The sequence below is a fragment of the Pan paniscus genome, chromosome 9 (genome assembly GCF_029289425.2).
Source record: "Pan paniscus chromosome 9, NHGRI_mPanPan1-v2.0_pri, whole genome shotgun sequence".
Lineage (NCBI taxonomy): Eukaryota > Metazoa > Chordata > Mammalia > Primates > Hominidae > Pan > Pan paniscus.
Genome location: NC_073258.2, coordinates 95,285,805 through 95,304,204, shown reverse-complemented (window position 1 = coordinate 95,304,204; position 18,400 = coordinate 95,285,805). Strand labels below are relative to the sequence as shown.

The 18,400-nt window shown below is 36.1% G+C and overlaps 1 protein-coding gene across 1 annotated transcript in view; it reads left to right on the top strand.

Annotated features, from left to right (window-relative positions):
- The window catches only part of MRE11 (MRE11 homolog, double strand break repair nuclease), an 82,186-nt gene that overhangs the window by 36,911 nt on the left and 26,875 nt on the right, over positions 1-18,400 (top strand). The window contains exons 13-16 of the mRNA XM_008966413.4: positions 891-1,064; positions 4,145-4,207; positions 13,044-13,263; positions 14,588-14,671. Of these exons, the coding sequence (XP_008964661.1) occupies positions 891-1,064; positions 4,145-4,207; positions 13,044-13,263; positions 14,588-14,671 (541 nt within the window). The remainder of the gene's footprint in view (positions 1-890; positions 1,065-4,144; positions 4,208-13,043; positions 13,264-14,587; positions 14,672-18,400) is intronic.

Below are 18,400 nucleotides of genomic sequence, written 5' to 3'. Positions count from 1 at the left end.
ACAAAGATCTCAATCCAGATTTAGTTTTCTCACATTTGGATGTAATTTCAGAATTATTCTACAAACAAAGACAGCCACATGATGGTGAAGCCACTGAAACTTATGTCATAAGTATATGCCACTCTAAGATCCTCCGGTTGTATTAGTTTCCTATGGGTGCTGAAACAAATTTCCACAAACTTAGTGGTTTAAAACAACACAGATTTATTATCTTACAGTCGTGTAGGTCAGAAATCTTACACAGGACTGGAATCAAGGTTTTGGCATGGCTGTCTTCCTTTTTGGAGGCTCTAAGGGAGAATCCATTTCCTTACCTTTTCCAGCTTCTAGAGGTGCCTACTATGTTCCTTGGCTCTTGCTCTCCTATTATCTTCAAATCCTGCAATGTTGTATCTTTCTAACCATTTCCCCAGAGTTATTTTTCCTTCCAGCTCCCATCTGCCTCCCTCTTCTGCTTTTCAGGACCCTTATGATTACACTGGGCCCACCTGGATAGTCTCTGATACTCTCCCTATTTTACAGACAGCTGATTAGCAACCTTTGTTCCTCTTTGCCATGTATTCACAGGTCCCAGAGTTTAAGACGTGGACATCTTTAGGGGGCTCTTATTTTGCCTACCACGCTGGTTAATTTCATCTCTATTAATCATAGCTGCCATTTTTGGACTCCATATCCTAGCCATCAGGCCTCTACATTTCACGTGTCCTGTACTCCTCCCCCATTTCTGGTTTTGACTTTGCTTTTTCTGTTTCCTGATATTAGTAGGCTTAACTACAGCTGTTCACTATATTTTTTCTCTGGTAACATATTTGGTAATTTTCCTTGCTCATCTATAATTATTTTGTAAGGAATAAAAACTATTTCTGCATCCAGTGATGTGTATCTTACAGAATGTGCAGCTCTCACTGCTAACAGAAAGAGGGATGGGTGAAGCAGTACAAGAATTTGTGGACAAGGAGGAGAAAGATGCCATTGAGGAATTAGTGAAATACCAGTTGGAAAAAACACAGCGATTTCTTAAAGAACGTCATATTGATGCCCTAGAAGACAAAATCGATGAGGAGGTAAGTAACTAATTTGAGTGTCTAGGTCTATTTAAATAGTCTGTCTTTAAGAGTAGCTCTGAGATTTTTTTCTGGTAAATCACTATTTAACCTCTCTGATTTGTTTAGTTTTTCTCATCTATAAAATTGAAATGATAAAATGAAGGTTAAATTAGAAAATGTAGAAAATGCCTAGAACAGAGTCTTGCATATGGTTGGTACTAAAGTGTTTTGTTCCCCATGGATAGTATCTTCTCTTAAAGATCCTTTGAAAGGGCTTTAAAGTGAACCTTGTAGGATGGTAATTTTTGTTCATTTTAATTTTTTTAGTAAGTTTTGATTGAGATCTTGAATTTCATTTAGAAAATTTCTGCTAAGCAAGAAGCAGTGGAAAAATTACAGGAAAAGCTGTCTAGACTTGACTACATAGAAATTATAAATGTTTGCATATCACATTGTCAAAAAACAAAATTAAAAGATATTGACATGAAAATATTTGTATGTGGGCAGAAAAAAAGTTTAATATTCTTAATATTAATGAGCTCTTAGAAATCTTAAAAATAATTAAACATTTGATAGAATAGTGAACAAAGGACATGAATAGGTGGTTCATAAAAGAAATATAAATAGCTAATAAGCATATGAAAATGGTGTTTAGCCTAGGATAATCAAAGAAACTCAAATACATCTTTTGTTTGTCAAATTGGCAGCAATTTGAGAAAAATAGTATCTAGCACACTGCTGGTAGTAGTATTACGTTTGAATAGCTTTACTGAAAAGCAGTTTGGCAGAGTATATTAAGAGGCTTAAGATTTACCCTTTAACTCAGCCTGGGAAATTTCCCTACGAAAATAGTGAGGTAGAGATTTGTGTATGGAGTGATTCATCTTAGTGTTGTTCATAGTGGGGAATAATTGGAAATGTTTCGATACAATAAATGTTGGTACATATACCATATAAAATTTTACACAGCTTAAAAATGACATTTTGGAAGAAGAACATGAGAAGATATTTCTAATCTAATGTTAATTGGGAAAAGAATTTCAAAGATAAAAAACTGCGTAGTATAATCTCAATTATTTTTATTTTATATGTAATTGTGTATGTTTATGTAAATAAAATATCCCAGATATACTATCAACAGTTATGTCAAGGTAGTTATATTACAGGGGATCACTTTCTCTATTTCCCAGATTCTCCCTAAGCAGAAGAACAAAACAATATTATTAAAAAAAAAAAAAAAAAACTCATTCCCTTATTTTAGTGCTTTTGGTTAACACGGTTCTCTTAAAGCCTTATGGTGTCAATGTGTAACTAATATTATTTAATACCAAGTACTTCCAGAGGTAGGACAGGCAGTTCACACTCTAAAACCATTCACTCTATGACTCTGGATGTGTTGGGTTTGCTAATTTATAGCATAAATAGATTTCTCAGGTACATACCAGAAATAAAACATAACCATCCCCACCTGGAGTGACATCATGACTCCTGAGCAGCAAAGTCTGTGTGGGGTGTGTGTGTGTGTGTGTGTGTGTGTGTGCGTGTGAGAGAGAGAGAGAGAGGGAGAGAGAGAAAGAGAAAGAGTGTGTGTGAGTCATGGTGGCTCTGACCAGACAACCCGTGTTCAAAATCAAAACCCTTATTAGCTGTGTACCCATCATTGAGTTATCTAAACCCACCTATCCCTCAGTATCCTCATCTGAGGATAAAATGGTGATGATAATAGGCCCTCCTTCAAGGTTGTTGTAAGGATTAGAAGAATTAATCCATGTAAAATCCTTAGAATACTGTCTGACACATAGTGCCTGTTCAGTGTTCCCACTCTGACTCTCATTTCTCTTCTGTGAATGGCTTAGCACCTTTGGTATGCTACTTATCACCTAGGGCACGATTACATACTGTGTCATCTTTTAAAATATTGTTATTCTTGTATTTTTCCTCTACTAAATCATAACAAACATGCTGTTATTTCTTTCAGCTTAAGAAACAAACAAAACTCTCGATCCCATTTTCCTTTAGCTACTGCTCTCTGTTCCTCTTCTAGAGCAGAATCGCTTCAAAGAGTTTTCTGTATTTGCTGACTCATTCTTCTCTCTCCATTTTCTATTAAATCTATCCACTCAGGCTCCTGATCCCATCATTCTAGTGAAGCTGCACTTGTCAAGATCACCAGTGACTGCCATTGCTAAATCCACTGTCAGTTTTCTATCTTACATCTCACTTGACCTTCTTTGAAACATGTTTTTTATTGGATTTCAGGATACCAGACTCTTGTTATCTTCCTGCCTCGCTGGCTGCATATTTTCAGTGTCTTTTGTTGATTCCTCTAATTGCTCCAGCCTCTTACATTGGAGTCTTATTTGCTGTTCCCTCTCCCATATCATCAATTGATTATAGATTCCATGAGAGCAGCTTTTTGTCTGTTTTGTTAATAACTGTATTCTCAGTTTCTACGATAATATATGGCACATTGAAGGTGCTCAGTAAATATGTGCTGAGTAGATTATTAAATAAATGGGCTTAAAGAACGTATACATAGCTGTATAATAAGAGCCTTGTGAGCAGGAACCATTAAAAAAGAAACCTGTAGTCTCCTTCTTGATACCAGGACCATGCTCAGCAAACCTTCATGAGTTGACTCTTAATAAAAATGGATCTTCAGGGGCCACCCACTTCAGATCCCATTTCACAGAGCCTCCTGGATGTCTTGCAGCAAGGTGCACAAGAGTGATTTGCAATGTAATAAATATTTCAAGCCTTGTCAAGGAGATATTTTTGTTTTTAACTAGTTTACTGAAGTGTAATACCCATAGGGTATTAGAATTTTTCCTGTACAGTCTGAAAGACTTTTTCAGTGATGCGAAACATTTTGGCAGCAGGTAATATAATTTTGCTTCGGGTCAATATGAGTTTTTTTTTTTAAGAGTACATTGTGCAATTCTAACGTTAATAATTGGAAAAATATGATTTACTTTTGTGAGACATTGTTAAATTTGCAAGTTTTATAACATAAAGCATTTCTTAATTGTAGCCCCTTGTTTTATATTTACATAACTGGAATAGGCAGCATGTTTGTGATTTACTCTGTTATGATCTAGGTACGTCGTTTCAGAGAAACCAGACAAAAAAATACTAATGAAGAAGATGATGAAGTCCGTGAGGTAATTATTCTGCTGCAAATTCTTGTGTTTATATATCACTTTCTTAAACTAGAATAACCAGTAGGTTTAGTTAGAACAGTCAGTCCATAGGTCTAGGGGATAGGAGTGAGCTGGGGTTGGCTTAGGATGGCTGCTTTTGGTTGATTTCAGTTCAGCCTACAAATATTCTGCTCATTGCTCTTTTTTTCCCTTTTGTTCTTGTCTAAAACCTGTTTAGCAAGTGCAGTGACTCACACCTGTAGTCTTGGCTACTTGAGAGGCTAAGGTTGGAGGGGATTGCGTGAGCCCAGGAGTTCAAGGCTGCAGTGAACTATGGCTGCACCACCACACTCTAGCCTGGGCAACAGAGTGAGACCCTGTCTCTAAAATAAATAAAAATAAATAAATAAAACCCATTTAATTGTATGTGTGTGGGGATATATACAACAAAAGCCCCTATTACTCAAAATAATATCTCTTTGTTAGCATCTTATAGATAAAATCTTATCTTACTGAGCTGATATTATTTTGGGCAAAAAAGAAACTTAAAGTGTTTTGGTTAGCAATGTTAACCATAAGTAAGCAAGCATGGGCAAATAGACAATTTCTATTATCTATTCTAAAATATTAAAATTAGCTTAAGCACCATCATCACTGTCTTCTCAGTCTCATTGCAGGTTTGAATCTACAAGTTAGCAACCATTTACTTAAATTTGGGGCCTCTACCTGGTACTTGTTGAATTTATGATTGAAATGTATTTTCTTATTTTCTGATTGCCCTTAGTGTTTTATGATTGCTGTCTAGTATTTAAAAGTTATAAACTATGTACTGTTAGTTTTGTCTTGATTGCTTTCATTCAGCAAACATTTTATATTGTCCCTGTTATGGGTTAGATATTCTGCTTTATATTAGGACTGTACATATAAAAAAGCTAAGGTCTGTATCCATAAGATTTTCTCAATTTAGTAGATAAGAGACATTTGTGTAAGGAAGATATTTATTGAATTATTTTTCCTTGGTGCCCATTTTATAAATGAGGAGACAGACCAGACTCAAGGTCATGGAGTGGGGCTAGAATTTGAACATATTTCTGACTCCAAGTGTAGACTTTCCTATCATCCTGTGTCCTATTAAAATTTTAGATTATTATAATATTAATTCGGTGCATTGCAAATGGATGGTTTTCTAAAAATGAAAAACTTCTAAAAGTGTCATGCAACACATCAGAATCACTGTTGAAATACTCATAGTTGCAACCACTGTATCTTTTACAGGTTGTTTTTTGGAAGCTAAGGAAAAGAAGCTATAGATTAGAAATGGCTTAACACGTTTATTATATTTCTATTTATCTTATAAGGTGCATTTAAAATAGAAATAGTTTGCCAAATTGCAAGAATAATGCTAGGAAGAAATGATTCCTGATTCTTAAATATCTAGCTTAAATTTGATTAACCCTTTCAATTTAACAGGGTACAGAAATATTTCTTTACGTTTGAGTGAGTTCTTCATATTTGAAGCCACAAACCTCAATTTTTCATTAAGCTTTTAAAAGAGTAAGAGTGAACGTCTTATACAAGGAAGGTGGGAGAGGCTGTGACAAATTTCATATGGGAGTTTTACAGAAGAAATAACTTACGAGTTCAGATATTCAGCTATATTTTAAGACTAAAATGTAATTGGGGCTTCCTAGGTAATTTTTCAGCATATCATAAGATATTATATATTTTTTCATTTTCAGCATACTATTTAGAACTTAGGTAATGGAGTCTGAAACTCTGCCAAGCTGTAATTCACAGCTTTGCAGAATCATTTGGCTTAGAATATGAATCCCAGCGCCATGCTTAAATTACTTATACTGACAAGCAAGACTATTAGCTCTTCTATTTGGAGAAAAAACATTATGCTTTAAAGTCTTTTAGGCTGGGCATTGTGACTCACCTGTAATTTCAGCACTTTGGGAGGCCGAGGCAGGTGGATCTCTTGAGCTCAGGAGTTTGAGACCAGCCTGGGCAACATGGCAAAACCCCATCTCTACAAAAAATACAAAAATTAGCCAGGCTTGGTAGCTCCCACCTGTAGTCCCAGCTACTCAGGAGACTTAACTGGGAGGATCGCTTGAGCCCAGGAGGCAGAGGTTGCAATGAGCCGAGATGACGCCACTGCACTCCAACCTGGATGACAGAGCAAGACCCTGTCTCAAAAAAAAAAAAAAAAAAATCTTTTGTTCACATAGAAAAACTCTCAAATCTTTTCTTTAATGATAAATTCATATTTGAATAAAAGAGCAAACAGTAACCATTAGGCTTTGTGGGACATGTATGGTCTCTATCACATATTCTTGTGTTTTTTTGTTTGTTTGTTTTTTTATTAATGGCCCTTTAAAAATATAAAAACTATTCTTAGTCTTACCCACAGTCGTTAGTTTACCTGGCCTCTGATTTCTTATGTTCTACCTCAATTTGAGGTGGGTTGATACCCTCTTTCAAAATATAATACCAGGCACTATCAATAGTGAAGAAGTGACCCACAGAATGGGAGAAAATATTTGCAAATCATACATCTGATAAGGGATTAATAAGCAGAATATATTTTTAAAACTTCTAAAGCTCAACAGTAACAATAACAAAAAAACCCAATTTTTACAATGGGCAAAGGACTTGAATAGACATTTCTCCAAAGAAGCTTTACAAATTATAGCACATGAAAAGACACTCAAGATCACCAGACATTAGAGAAATGCAAATCAAAACCACAGTGAGATACCACTTCACACCCATTAGGATGGCTGTTATTAAAACACCATAAAATAACAAGTTTCGGCAAGAATGTGGAGAAATTAGAACCATATACATTGGTGGTGGGGATGAAAAATGGGTCAGCTACTGAGGAAAACAATAGCAGTTCCTAAAGTAATTAAACATAGAATTATCATGTAATATAGCAATTTCACTTCTAGGTACATAACCAAAAGAATCGAAAGCAGGAACTTATTTGTACAGCAGTGTTCATAGCAGCATGATTCACAATAGCCGAAAAGTGGAAACAACCCAGTTGGTCATCAACAGATAGATGGATAAACAAAATGTGGTATGTGCATGTAATGGAATATTATTCAGTCTTGAAAAGGAATGACATTCTGATACATGCTACAATATGGATGAAACTCTGAAAACATTATGAGTGAAAAAAAACAGTTGCAAAAGGACAAATATTATATGACTCTACTTATATGAGGTACCTAGAGTAATCAGATTCATAGAAACAGAAGGTAGAATAGTGGTTACTGGGGAGAGGGAGGAATGTGAAGTTACTGTTGAATAGGTATGGAGTTTCAGTTTGGGATGATGAGAAAGTTCTATAGATGGATGGGGGGATGATTGCATAACCATGTGAATGTACATAATGTCACTCTACTATACCTAAAAGTGGTAAAAAGAGTAAGTTTATGTTATGTATATTTCACCACAAAAAAAAGTGTTTAACAGTAGAATAGTATATTTTCAAATCTCACAAAATGTATATGGAAACATTTTTGCCATTGGCTCTAGACCTGCACTCATGAGTTAAGCTCTTAGAAGTAATACATTCCAAAGATAACAGTAAACTCTGTTTGTCATAGGAAAGGTAGAGTTAAAATACAATTTGAATATACAATTTGAGATGATAAAAATGAAGATACAGTATTTAGACAAAGGGAAAATACAAAATTTAGAAATGATGGTTAGTAATTGATTCCCAGAAGTAATCATAATAGGGCATATTTATTTTAAATTTTGCTACATACTGCCACATTAGTCCAAAGATGTCTTAACTAGTTTATATTCTCACCATTAGTATTTGGGAGTGCTTGTTTCCTCACATCTTTACCATCGTGATGTATTACTGTATCTTTTGATCTTTACAAGTCTAAGGGGTAAGAAATTATTTCCTACTGTTGTTTTCAGTTCATACTACTTTTTTTTACTAATGAGTCTGCCTAATTTTTATGTTTATAAATCATTTGCATTTATATGAAACACATGGTCATTTTATTTGGCCACATTTTCTCTTTCGAGTAGGGTATTGGTCTTTCTCTTTTTTTTTTTTTTTGAGGCAAAGTCTCACTCTGTCACCCAGGCTGGAGTGCAGTGGTGTGATCTCAGCTCACTGCAACCTCTGCCTCCTGGGTTCAGGTGATTCTCGTGCTTCAGCCTCCCGAGTAGCTAGCGTGCGCTACCATGCCCAGCTAATTTTTGTATTTTTAGTAGAGACAGGGTTTCACCATGGTGGTCAGGCTGGTCTCAAACTCCTTACCTTAGGTGATCCACCCGCCTCGGCCTCCCAAAGTGCTAGGATGACAGGCATGAGCAACCGCGCCTGGCCGGGTATTGGTCTTTCTCTAATTGATTTGTAAGAGCACTCACTTGAACACATTTGTGTGTGTGTGTGCCCTCTCTTTCTCTCTCTGGATATATACACATAGTAATATAGCATATTTAGGGTTTTTTGACACATAAAGTATCCACTTATTCATCAGCTTATTTGTTTAAATCAGGAATGATTGGTGATTACATGGTTCTGATTTTATGAAGATATACATTTGGGTTTTTTCTTTCTTTGTTCCATTAATATAGTGAGTTATATTATTATGTACATAGCTTATTGACCCATCCTGGTAATATATCCATTACCCCCTGGTAATGGATATATTGGTCTTTCCATATGCTTCTGGAGTCTCTATTTGCTTTCATAATTATAAATAAGATTCTGTAATTTTCTTTTTGTGCACGCAGTTCTTTGTCAGTACTGTGTCATGCTGGCATTGTGAAAACAGTTTGGAAGCTGTCTTTCTGTATGCTCTGGCACTATTGAAATAGCAGTGGGCTTATCTGTTTTTTGAAAGTTTGGTAGAATTTACCTACGAAACTTTCTAATTGTGGTCCTTTTTTGGGAGTATTTTTCTTTTAATAATTTTCTCAAAATTTTCTTTGATAATTGGTTTGTTGAACCTGTTTTTTTCCCACCTTGGATCAGATTAAGTTATTCATTTTCCAGATTATTTAGAATTGAGCATTCTCTCATAAGTCTTGGGTCTTCCCTCCCATTCTTCTTTCTTTCTTTTTTTCGAGACAGGGTCTTGCTCTGTAGTGTACTACCACTCCCAGCTAATTTTTAATTTTTTTTTTATATAGACGGAGTCTCGTTATGTTGCCCAGGCTGGTCTCTAACTCCAGGGCTCAAGTGATCTTCCTGACTTGGCCTCCCAAAGTATGGGGATTAGAGATGTGAGCTTCTATACCTGTAGTGCTAGGATTAGCGATGTGAGCCTCTACGCCCGTCCCTCTTATTTCTAATGATGTATATTTGCGTTTTCTTCCTTTCTTTAAAGCTTTGTGATTTTTATTAATGTTATTGTTTTGTCCCAAAGGACCAGTGCTTATATTTATTCATTCTAATGTGTTTTTGTTTAAAATCTATTAATATATGGTTTTATCTTCATTCTAATACTTGGATAGGCTTTATTTTGTTTCTCCTAACTTTTTGGATACAGAATTAACTTATTTACATTTATTCTTAGCAGGCTATAGGCTTTCTTATAAGCATTGCTTTAGCTCTCTCATATGTTGTGATGTGCAGTATTCTTGTTATGATTTTCTAGATGTTCTGCAACTTTCGTTTTGTTTTATAGTTTTGACTCTGGTTTGTTTTCAGGAGGCAGGTTTTTGCTTTATTATTATTAATTTTTTATTTTATTGCATGATGATTAGACAGTGTGATAAATTTATTTCTCCTATCAAAAATGTATTGAGATTTTTGTTTGCACCCTGTTATGTATCAGCTAAAAAGTTTCATGGGGTCTTGAAGTATATTATTAATTTTCAGTGTATAGAATTCAACATTTATCAGTTAGATCTATCTTATTAATTATGTGATTTAGATCATCTTTTTTCTCTTAAGTCTACTTTCTAAAAGCATACAGCTGGTTCCTTTTATTTGTGGTAGTTATGTCGTATAAAATCACTTCCAGCACAGAATTAGCAAATGGTGAATCATTGCTCCTAGGGGAAATACAAAATTAGCTTTCTATGAGCCACTGATAACGTTTTTGTCAGCTGATCAATACATAATCTTTTTAATGTGTTTCTGTTTAAAGATACTGTATTTAACATTTGATTCATTAGCATTGAACTCATAGCTAGTAGCACTTTAACTTATACTTGAATGAAGTTTATCTAATATACCTTTTTTCTCCAGAAGTCATATTGCAGCCTTTTTGCATGTAGGAATGAACACTAAACATGTTGAGGGGGTCATTTTAAAACACCACATTACCAAAGCAAAAGTACAAAAATGCAAAAAATGCAATAAATATGTAGTCATGTGCCACATACAACATTTTGATCGATGTCAGACTGCATATCCAGTGGTGGTCCCATGAGATTATAATACCATATTTTTACTATATCTTTTCTATTAAGATATGCTTAGATACACAAATACATAGCTATGGTGTTATAATTGCCTGCAGTATTCAGTACAGTAACATGTTGTACAGGTTTGTAGCCAAGGAGCAATAGGCTATCTCCTATAGTCTAGGTTTGTAGTAGACTGTACCATTTAGCTTTGTGTAAGTACACACTATGATGTTTGCACAATAATGAAATCACCTGATGACACATTTCTCATGAGGCATCCATCATTAAGCAATGCATGACTATCACAGAAAGGACACTTTAAAGTACACAAGTGGAAACAAGAAGGCAGAGTGGCTCATTGTTCAGCCTCAGCTGGGAATGTGTGTGTCAGGTAATTCAAAATATTTACCACTCTGCGTCTCCATAAATGATGCCAAAAGTATCGTGAGTGTTGATTTTTAGGGTTACAGAGAAATTTTGGCAAGTCGGTGAATTTGCAAATATAGGATTAATGAATAATGAGGATTAACTGTATTTCATGTGGGACAGGAAAGATGAATTGAAATCACTGTTGTTTCTTATATTTTTTGTTGTATTTCCTAAAGTGTTTTCTTTTTGCATTGTAATGCTGTATTGAACCCTGCATGCAGTGAGTTAGCTGTGATTTCACCTCAGCTGAGATCATCTCATCATGAAGTTGCCACTTCAGTCCCACTTTATGCTGCCTGCCTTGTTCACATCTCCTCATTTAGCCCTGGGTCTCCTTACTTTATGGTATCACAGAGCTTAGAAATGTTCTGGTCAGCTATTCTTAGACCCAGAACTGCCATTCCAAGCAAGAGAGACTGCTATCATGTCTTCTTGGGATTTATACATCAGTTTTGGAGAGCTGTATAATACCTGAAACTCTTCTCACCTTTCTCCCTTAGCTAGGTCAAATATTTATCATATTCATTAACTCTTCTTTATAGTTTGTGTGTTTGGAACTATTTTTTAATTTTATGGAAAATGTATTTTGTTTTTGTTCTCTTACTACCTTTTGATTGGTTTAAGGGAAGATCAAGGCAAAATTGCTTTTATTTATATTTTATTTTATTTTTTGGTGACAGGGTCTCACTCTGTTGCCAGGCTGGAGTGCAGTGGCACGATGTCTTTTCTAAATGGATTCTTATCAAATTAAAAATGCGTGGCATGTTCTTGGTCCTAAGGTGTTTATTCCTTCTTAGGCTTAGGCTTTCAGTTGATATATTCTCCTTAATTCTTCCGTTTCTTTTCATTTTTTTTTAGGCAAGGTCTCACTGTGTCACCTAGGCTGAAGTGCAGTGGTGCAATCTCAGCTCACTGCAACAACTCCCCTCCCCACTGCTTCCCCCAGGCTTGAGCGATCCTCCTACCTCAGCCTCTCAAGTAGCTGGGACTACAGGCGCATGCCATCACACCTGGCTAATTTTGTTCTTTTGTTTTTTTTTTTTTGTATTTTTGGTGGAGGCAGGGTCTCGCCATGTTGCCCAGGCTGGTCCCTAACTCCTGATCTCAAGCAATCCATCCACCTAGGCCTCCCAAAGTGCTGGGATTACAGGTGTGAGCCACTGTGCCCAGCCCTTAATTCTCTTTACCATAAATTTGTGAGAGATTGTTACTCATGTTTTTTTCTGATTATAAAACTAATTTTTTAGAAAAAGTGTAATATAGAAAATATGTAATATTCAAGAACAAAAAACAAAAGCACCCTAAAATATTAGTGCCCAGAGATAACGGCTATTTTTTGTAAGTTTTTTTCTTATTATTTCCTAGGAGCCGATTCTAAAAAGTAGCTCAAATGATGACAGTCTGTTACTGTCAAATGTGGCATTGAATTAGGGATGATTGCCAGTATTCCTTCTAGTTCTGAAAATTTTGATTCTGTAAAATTTTATTTTTCTTGGTAAACCTTTTCAAAGGGTCTCATTTTATAGGTAGTATGGTAGATTGATCTGACAGATAATAAGTATTAAATTTGATTGGTGGGGAGGTTCTCCTTTACACGTATATAAATATTTTTTGTTTTTATTTTTATTTTTGAGACAGGGTCTCTCTTTGTCACCCAGGCTGGAGTGCAGTGGTGTGATCATAGCTCACTGCAGCCTGTATCTCCTAGGCTCAAGTGATGCTCCTGCCTCAGCCTCCTGTGTAGCTGGGACTACAGGTGCATGCCACCATGCCTGACTAATTTTTTTTTTTTTTTTTTTTTTTATGTAGAGACGGGGTTTCGCCGTGTTGCCCAGGCTTGTCTCAAACTCTTGGGTGCAAGTGATCCTCCCGCCTCGGCCTCCCAAAGTGCTGAGATTACAGGCATGAGCCACTGTGTCAGCCTCCTTTATGTTTTTATAGTATGATTAGTTCATGTCAATGCCTAAATTAATGATTTGTAGGATGGTACATTATCTCGTTGTGTGTACTTTCTCCTTCTTCTCCCTCTTAGGCTATGACCAGGGCCAGAGCACTCAGATTTCAGTCAGAGGAGTCTGCTTCTGCCTTTAGTGCTGATGACCTTATGAGTATAGATTTAGCAGAACAGATGGCTAATGACTCTGATGATAGCATCTCAGCAGCAACCAACAAAGGAAGAGGCCGAGGAAGAGGTCGAAGAGGTGGAAGAGGGCAGAATTCAGCATCGAGAGGAGGGTCTCAAAGAGGAAGAGGTGAGCACTGAGTTCAGTCCTGTGCACATTCACACTTGGCAGTTGAGTGGAAAATACAGAATTAGATCTTGTCAGAGTTGAATTATAAGTTTTATTTCTAAAACACGGTTCTTTAAAAATCTATTTTTATAATATATAAAGACGGTCTTTAAGGCAGTTCTGACATGTGCCTTTTACTTAAATAAATTTTGAATGGCCACATGCACTTAGGGTTTTAATTGTTCTTAGCACATACCTTATAAAAGCTTCACTGTGTTTGTCACGTAGTACCTTTTGGATACATTTAATGTCGTATGTATTTTCACATGTGCAAAGTAATAGGCAAATATGAGTTGTTAAAGAAAACAGCTAAAAGCCTTTGGCAACAGGAGGAAAACTCCAGATCATACAATTATTATTTTTGTTACTGTCATAAGATACAAATACACATATGCTTATCAAGTAGTCTTTATAAAGTCAGTTTAAGAAAGAAAACTGCCCCCAATTTGATTCCTAAAACTAGTCATTAACATAGTCAACATTGTATTTACTGTGAGACTATTGTCATTGAATAGTTCACGCCATTAGAAATTGGTCATTCAGTGACTTTCTCACACATTATGTCAGTTCATCTCTAAAGATTTTTTAAAATTGTTTTTATTAAATATGCATCCATAGGAATTTTAAGCTGGTGAAATGAATATTAATTTGGTTTAAAATCTCCAGGGAGAGAAATCCTCATCTTTTAATGATGATTATTTTCACTATTCTTACATTTACAAAATTTTTCCTTAAAAATTTTTATTTTTGTTTTTTAATTTTTCTTGAGATGCAGTCTTGTCGTTGCTCTGTTGCCCAGGCTGGAGTGCAATGGTGCGATTTCAGCTCACTGCAACTTCCGCCTCCCAGGTTCAAGCAATTCTCCTGCCTCAGCCTCCCAGGTAGCTGGGATTACAGGGGCCCATCATCATGCCAGTTAATTTTTGTATTTTTAGTAGAGGTGGGGTTTCACCATGTTGGCCAGGCTAGTCTTGAACTCTTGACCTCAAGTGATCCTCCCACCTCTGTCTTCCAAAGTGCTGGGATTACAGGCGTGAGCTACCACGCCCAGCCTATTTCCTTACATTTTAATTGGATAAATTAAATTGGATAAACTGAAGTGTGGCCTAAAAGAATAGTCTCTGAAAATTGGTCAGACTCTAGATGTTTGTTCTTATATATATGTCTGGCTTTTTACAGACAAACTATTTGACATAAGTTTATTTAGCTTTCATTTTTTGGTGTTGTATGAAATAAACCTTAGCTGCTGATAGGCTTGTACACTGACTGTTCATTTTTCTAACAGCACACACTGGTCTGGAGACTTCTACCCGTAGCAGGAACTCAAAGACTGCTGTGTCAGCATCTAGAAATATGTCTATTATAGATGGTGAGTATAGACTGCAAGTGATTATTTATAAATTCCAACATTAGAAAGACCAAGGTAATCACCATTGGTAGCCCTTATTTGTGTTGCAATCATTGGGAAGTTAAAAGGGCAATTAGGATCACAGGATAAATATTTTTTAAAAGATCTTTGCTATGCATTAGAGTTACTGAAGAGGGTAAGCTTTTAAAATTATGTTTTATAGGCCAGGCACGGTGGATCACACCTGTAATCCCAGCACTTTGGGAGGCCGAGGCAGGCAGATCACGAGATCAGGAGATCGAGACCAGCCTGGCCAACATGGTGAAACCCCGTCTCTACTAAAAATACAAAAATCAGCCAGGCATGGTGGCGCATGCCTGTAGTCCCAGCTACTTGGGAGGCTGAGGCAGGAGAATCACTTGAACCCAGGAAGTGGAGGTTGCAGTGAGCCAAGATCATGCCATTGGACTCTACCCTAGCAACAGAGAGAGACTCCGTCTCAAAAACAAAACAAAACAAAAATTATGTTTTATAATTTCTTACTTTCAGACAAATGTTGTTTCTGTTTGGCAGAGAGACCCTGGAAACAGGAAAGTGAAGTAGTTGGTCACTATATGGACAGTGGTCGAAAGAGAGAGGAACTGTCTCTACTGTTTCCTTGCTTCCCCCATACTGCCCTGTCAGTCTCTGCTTTCCATATAGAGAAGTCATGTGACCTATATTTAAGAGAAATTATGGCTAGGCCCTTGGAATTAATTTGTGTATATCCTGTGGTCTAAAAATTGGCCTCAACTTAAGGGGATCTGTTTAACTATTTTTAATATTATAGATGATGAGATCAGCCTAAAATGTTAGTCATATTTACAAAAAGTATGCATTAAGATAGGTGGTGATACTTTTTTCTACCTAGCATTTAGAATATATTCATATGTATATTATTTATATTATCAGTTATTTGAGGTTATCGTTTCACTTTTATATTTATAAATATTAATTTATTAAATATAATATTTATAAATATTAATTATTAAATATTATAATTATAATATTTATAATCTTATAGCTAGGATTAATTGTTGACACACTGGGGAGCTGAACTAATTCTCAGAAGATGAAGTTTATCAAGGGTAATATAAACCACATTTATGTCCAAAAGGACAGCTGCACAAGTAGAGTTGTGAGAGGTATGTGAGTTTAATAGCAACCCAGGTGAAAAAGACTTAGGTCAGTAAGAGTTATGCAGGCATACCCAACTGTCCAAATCTATTGATATTTTAAACAGCATTTAATGAGTCTTGCAGAGGTGTCCAAGGGAGAGAATACAGTCATGGATTCTTAGTTTCTGTTTCTGGTTGGGCCAGTAAAGCTCTTTTCTCATCCCTCTTTTCCTCGTATCACTAGCGACAGAAACTAAAAACCATGGATTCAGGCTGCTAAAAGCCTAAAACAAAAGAAAACAGAACAAAAACAATAACAAAATGAGGTGGGTTGGACAAGCTTGCACAGCAAGGAAGTTCTCCCTGTGTACTAAATTGGCCATAACATGCCAAGGATACTGTACTCCTCTTTGGAATTATATTTCAAGGAGACTGTCAACTATATATGATCATTTAGAAGAGATACCAAATAATATAAAAAATGGTTGGCCAGGCGCAGTGGCTCATGCCTATAATCCTACCACTTTGGGAGGCTGAGGCGGGCGGATTGCCTGAGCTCAGGAGATCGAAACCAGTCTGGGCAACAAGGTGAAACCCTGTCCCCTACTGAAAATACAAAAAATTATCCAGGCATGGCGGCGTGCACCTGTAGTCCCAGCTACTTGGGAGGCTGAGGCAGGAGAATACTTGAACCGAGGAGGTGGAGGTTGGAGTGAGCCGAGATCATGCCACTGAACTGGGTGACGGAGCGTCTCCAAAAAAAAAAAAAAAAAAAAAATGGTTGAAGGAACTTAGGATTTAGGATATCTAACCTGGGAAACATTCAGATCTTTATGTAGATTATGTTCTATCGTGTAAAATGTGGAATGAATAGATTTGATCTGTTTAGTCCCAAAGGCAATGCTTTTTAATCTATTTTGGCTTATGGATTCTCTAAAAATCTGATGAAAGCTATGTCTTCTCTCCTTAAATAAGTACTCACATGCAATTGCACCCAATTTCGAAGGGTTCAGCCACTCCCATGAAGCGCATTCGTGTTTTCCAGCTTAAGAACTCCTGGCCCAATGGGGATGGATGGGAATAGCTAGAAACATACTGATTTAAGTTTCTCATCTGATAGAATGGACCTGGAAGATTTAAGAACAACTTTGTTCCCCTGTTTTATATGTGAGGGAACTAAGCCAAGCAGTTTTGTCCTGAGTTGATAAAACCACTAATAGTAGCAATAATAGCTAATATTTATGAAACTGCATGCCTCTTAACAGGTCTGTGGGGTAGGTACTTACTATATTATTTCTGTTTTACAGAAAAGGAAACAGGCTTTAAAAAGATAGGTAGCTTACCCTAGATCTCATAACTTGTCAGTACCAGATCTGGGAATGATCTCACATTCTCTGCACTCTACAACCAGTAGTTGACCACTGTACTAGTTTCCAGAGCAAGGTAAGATTAGAGACCTAGCTACTAGTTCTCCATAGAATAATTTTTGCATTATACAGAATAACCTATGTAATTAATATAAAGATGGACTAATTTGCCTTGGAAGTAAGTATCACTCCATTAAAGGAATTTTCAACATTTATCAAATGACAGCTGACATTGAAGAAAAGATACAAAATCAGGTTGATTAAATGACTCTTAAACCTTACAAAAAATTCCATTGCTATATTTTTACTCAAGTATTATTTAGTACTTCAGAAGAGCTAGCTAAGATCCTTAGCTTTTTGCTTCACAAACATGTTGTCTTTATTGCCATTTAGGAAGTGGTATCTGGAAAGATGCTCTTCCATTCTTGCTAGGTTTAATATAAAAGCAGAGAGGAAGAAAGAGAGAAAAGGCAGCCTGGAAAATTGTAAAGGATTCATGCTGAGTTCAACCTTGCGTTCAACAAATGACAGCTTTGTGACTTGAGACAAATCAGTCACTCTCCTAGTTTGTGTAGATATGATTGGAAATAATAATCTCTATTGTATTGGGTTATTCTGAAGATTAAATGATCAAAAAGCCTGGCACAGTAGGCATTTATCAAGTGTTCTTTTAAAAATGAGAAAACAGGAACATAGAAAAAGAGTGAATAAAATAATGAACACTTCCATGTTAAACCACCAAAATTGGTTAGCATGCAATCAACAGAGTCATAGATGTAGATTACCCACCTTTACCTTAGCCCAAATCGTCTTTTTTTGTCCTGTCTTGTTTTTTTTTCTTTTTTGTTTTTGTTTTTTTGTGTCCTGTGGAATCCAGTGTCCTGGCTTGTTTTATGTTAAGCTTTCCTTGACTCCAGTGGGTAGAATTCATTACTTAAAGTGAGTCTTTGAGTTTCCACTGTAATTAAGAAATCAGATATCAGTTAAGCTTGTTGGTTTTTGTTTTTTAAAAAATAACCTGTTTTTCTCTCAGCTTGCTGCTTTTGGTGTTCTGCAGTTTCACTGTGATGAATCTAAAGATGGTACTCTTGTTTATCCTGCTTAGCAATTATTGGGCTTCATGAATCTCTGAACTGCTATCTTCCGTCACTTCTAGAAAATCCTTAGCTATTATCCCTTCAGATATTACCTCTATGCTATTCTTATTCTCCTTCTGAGTCTTCAGT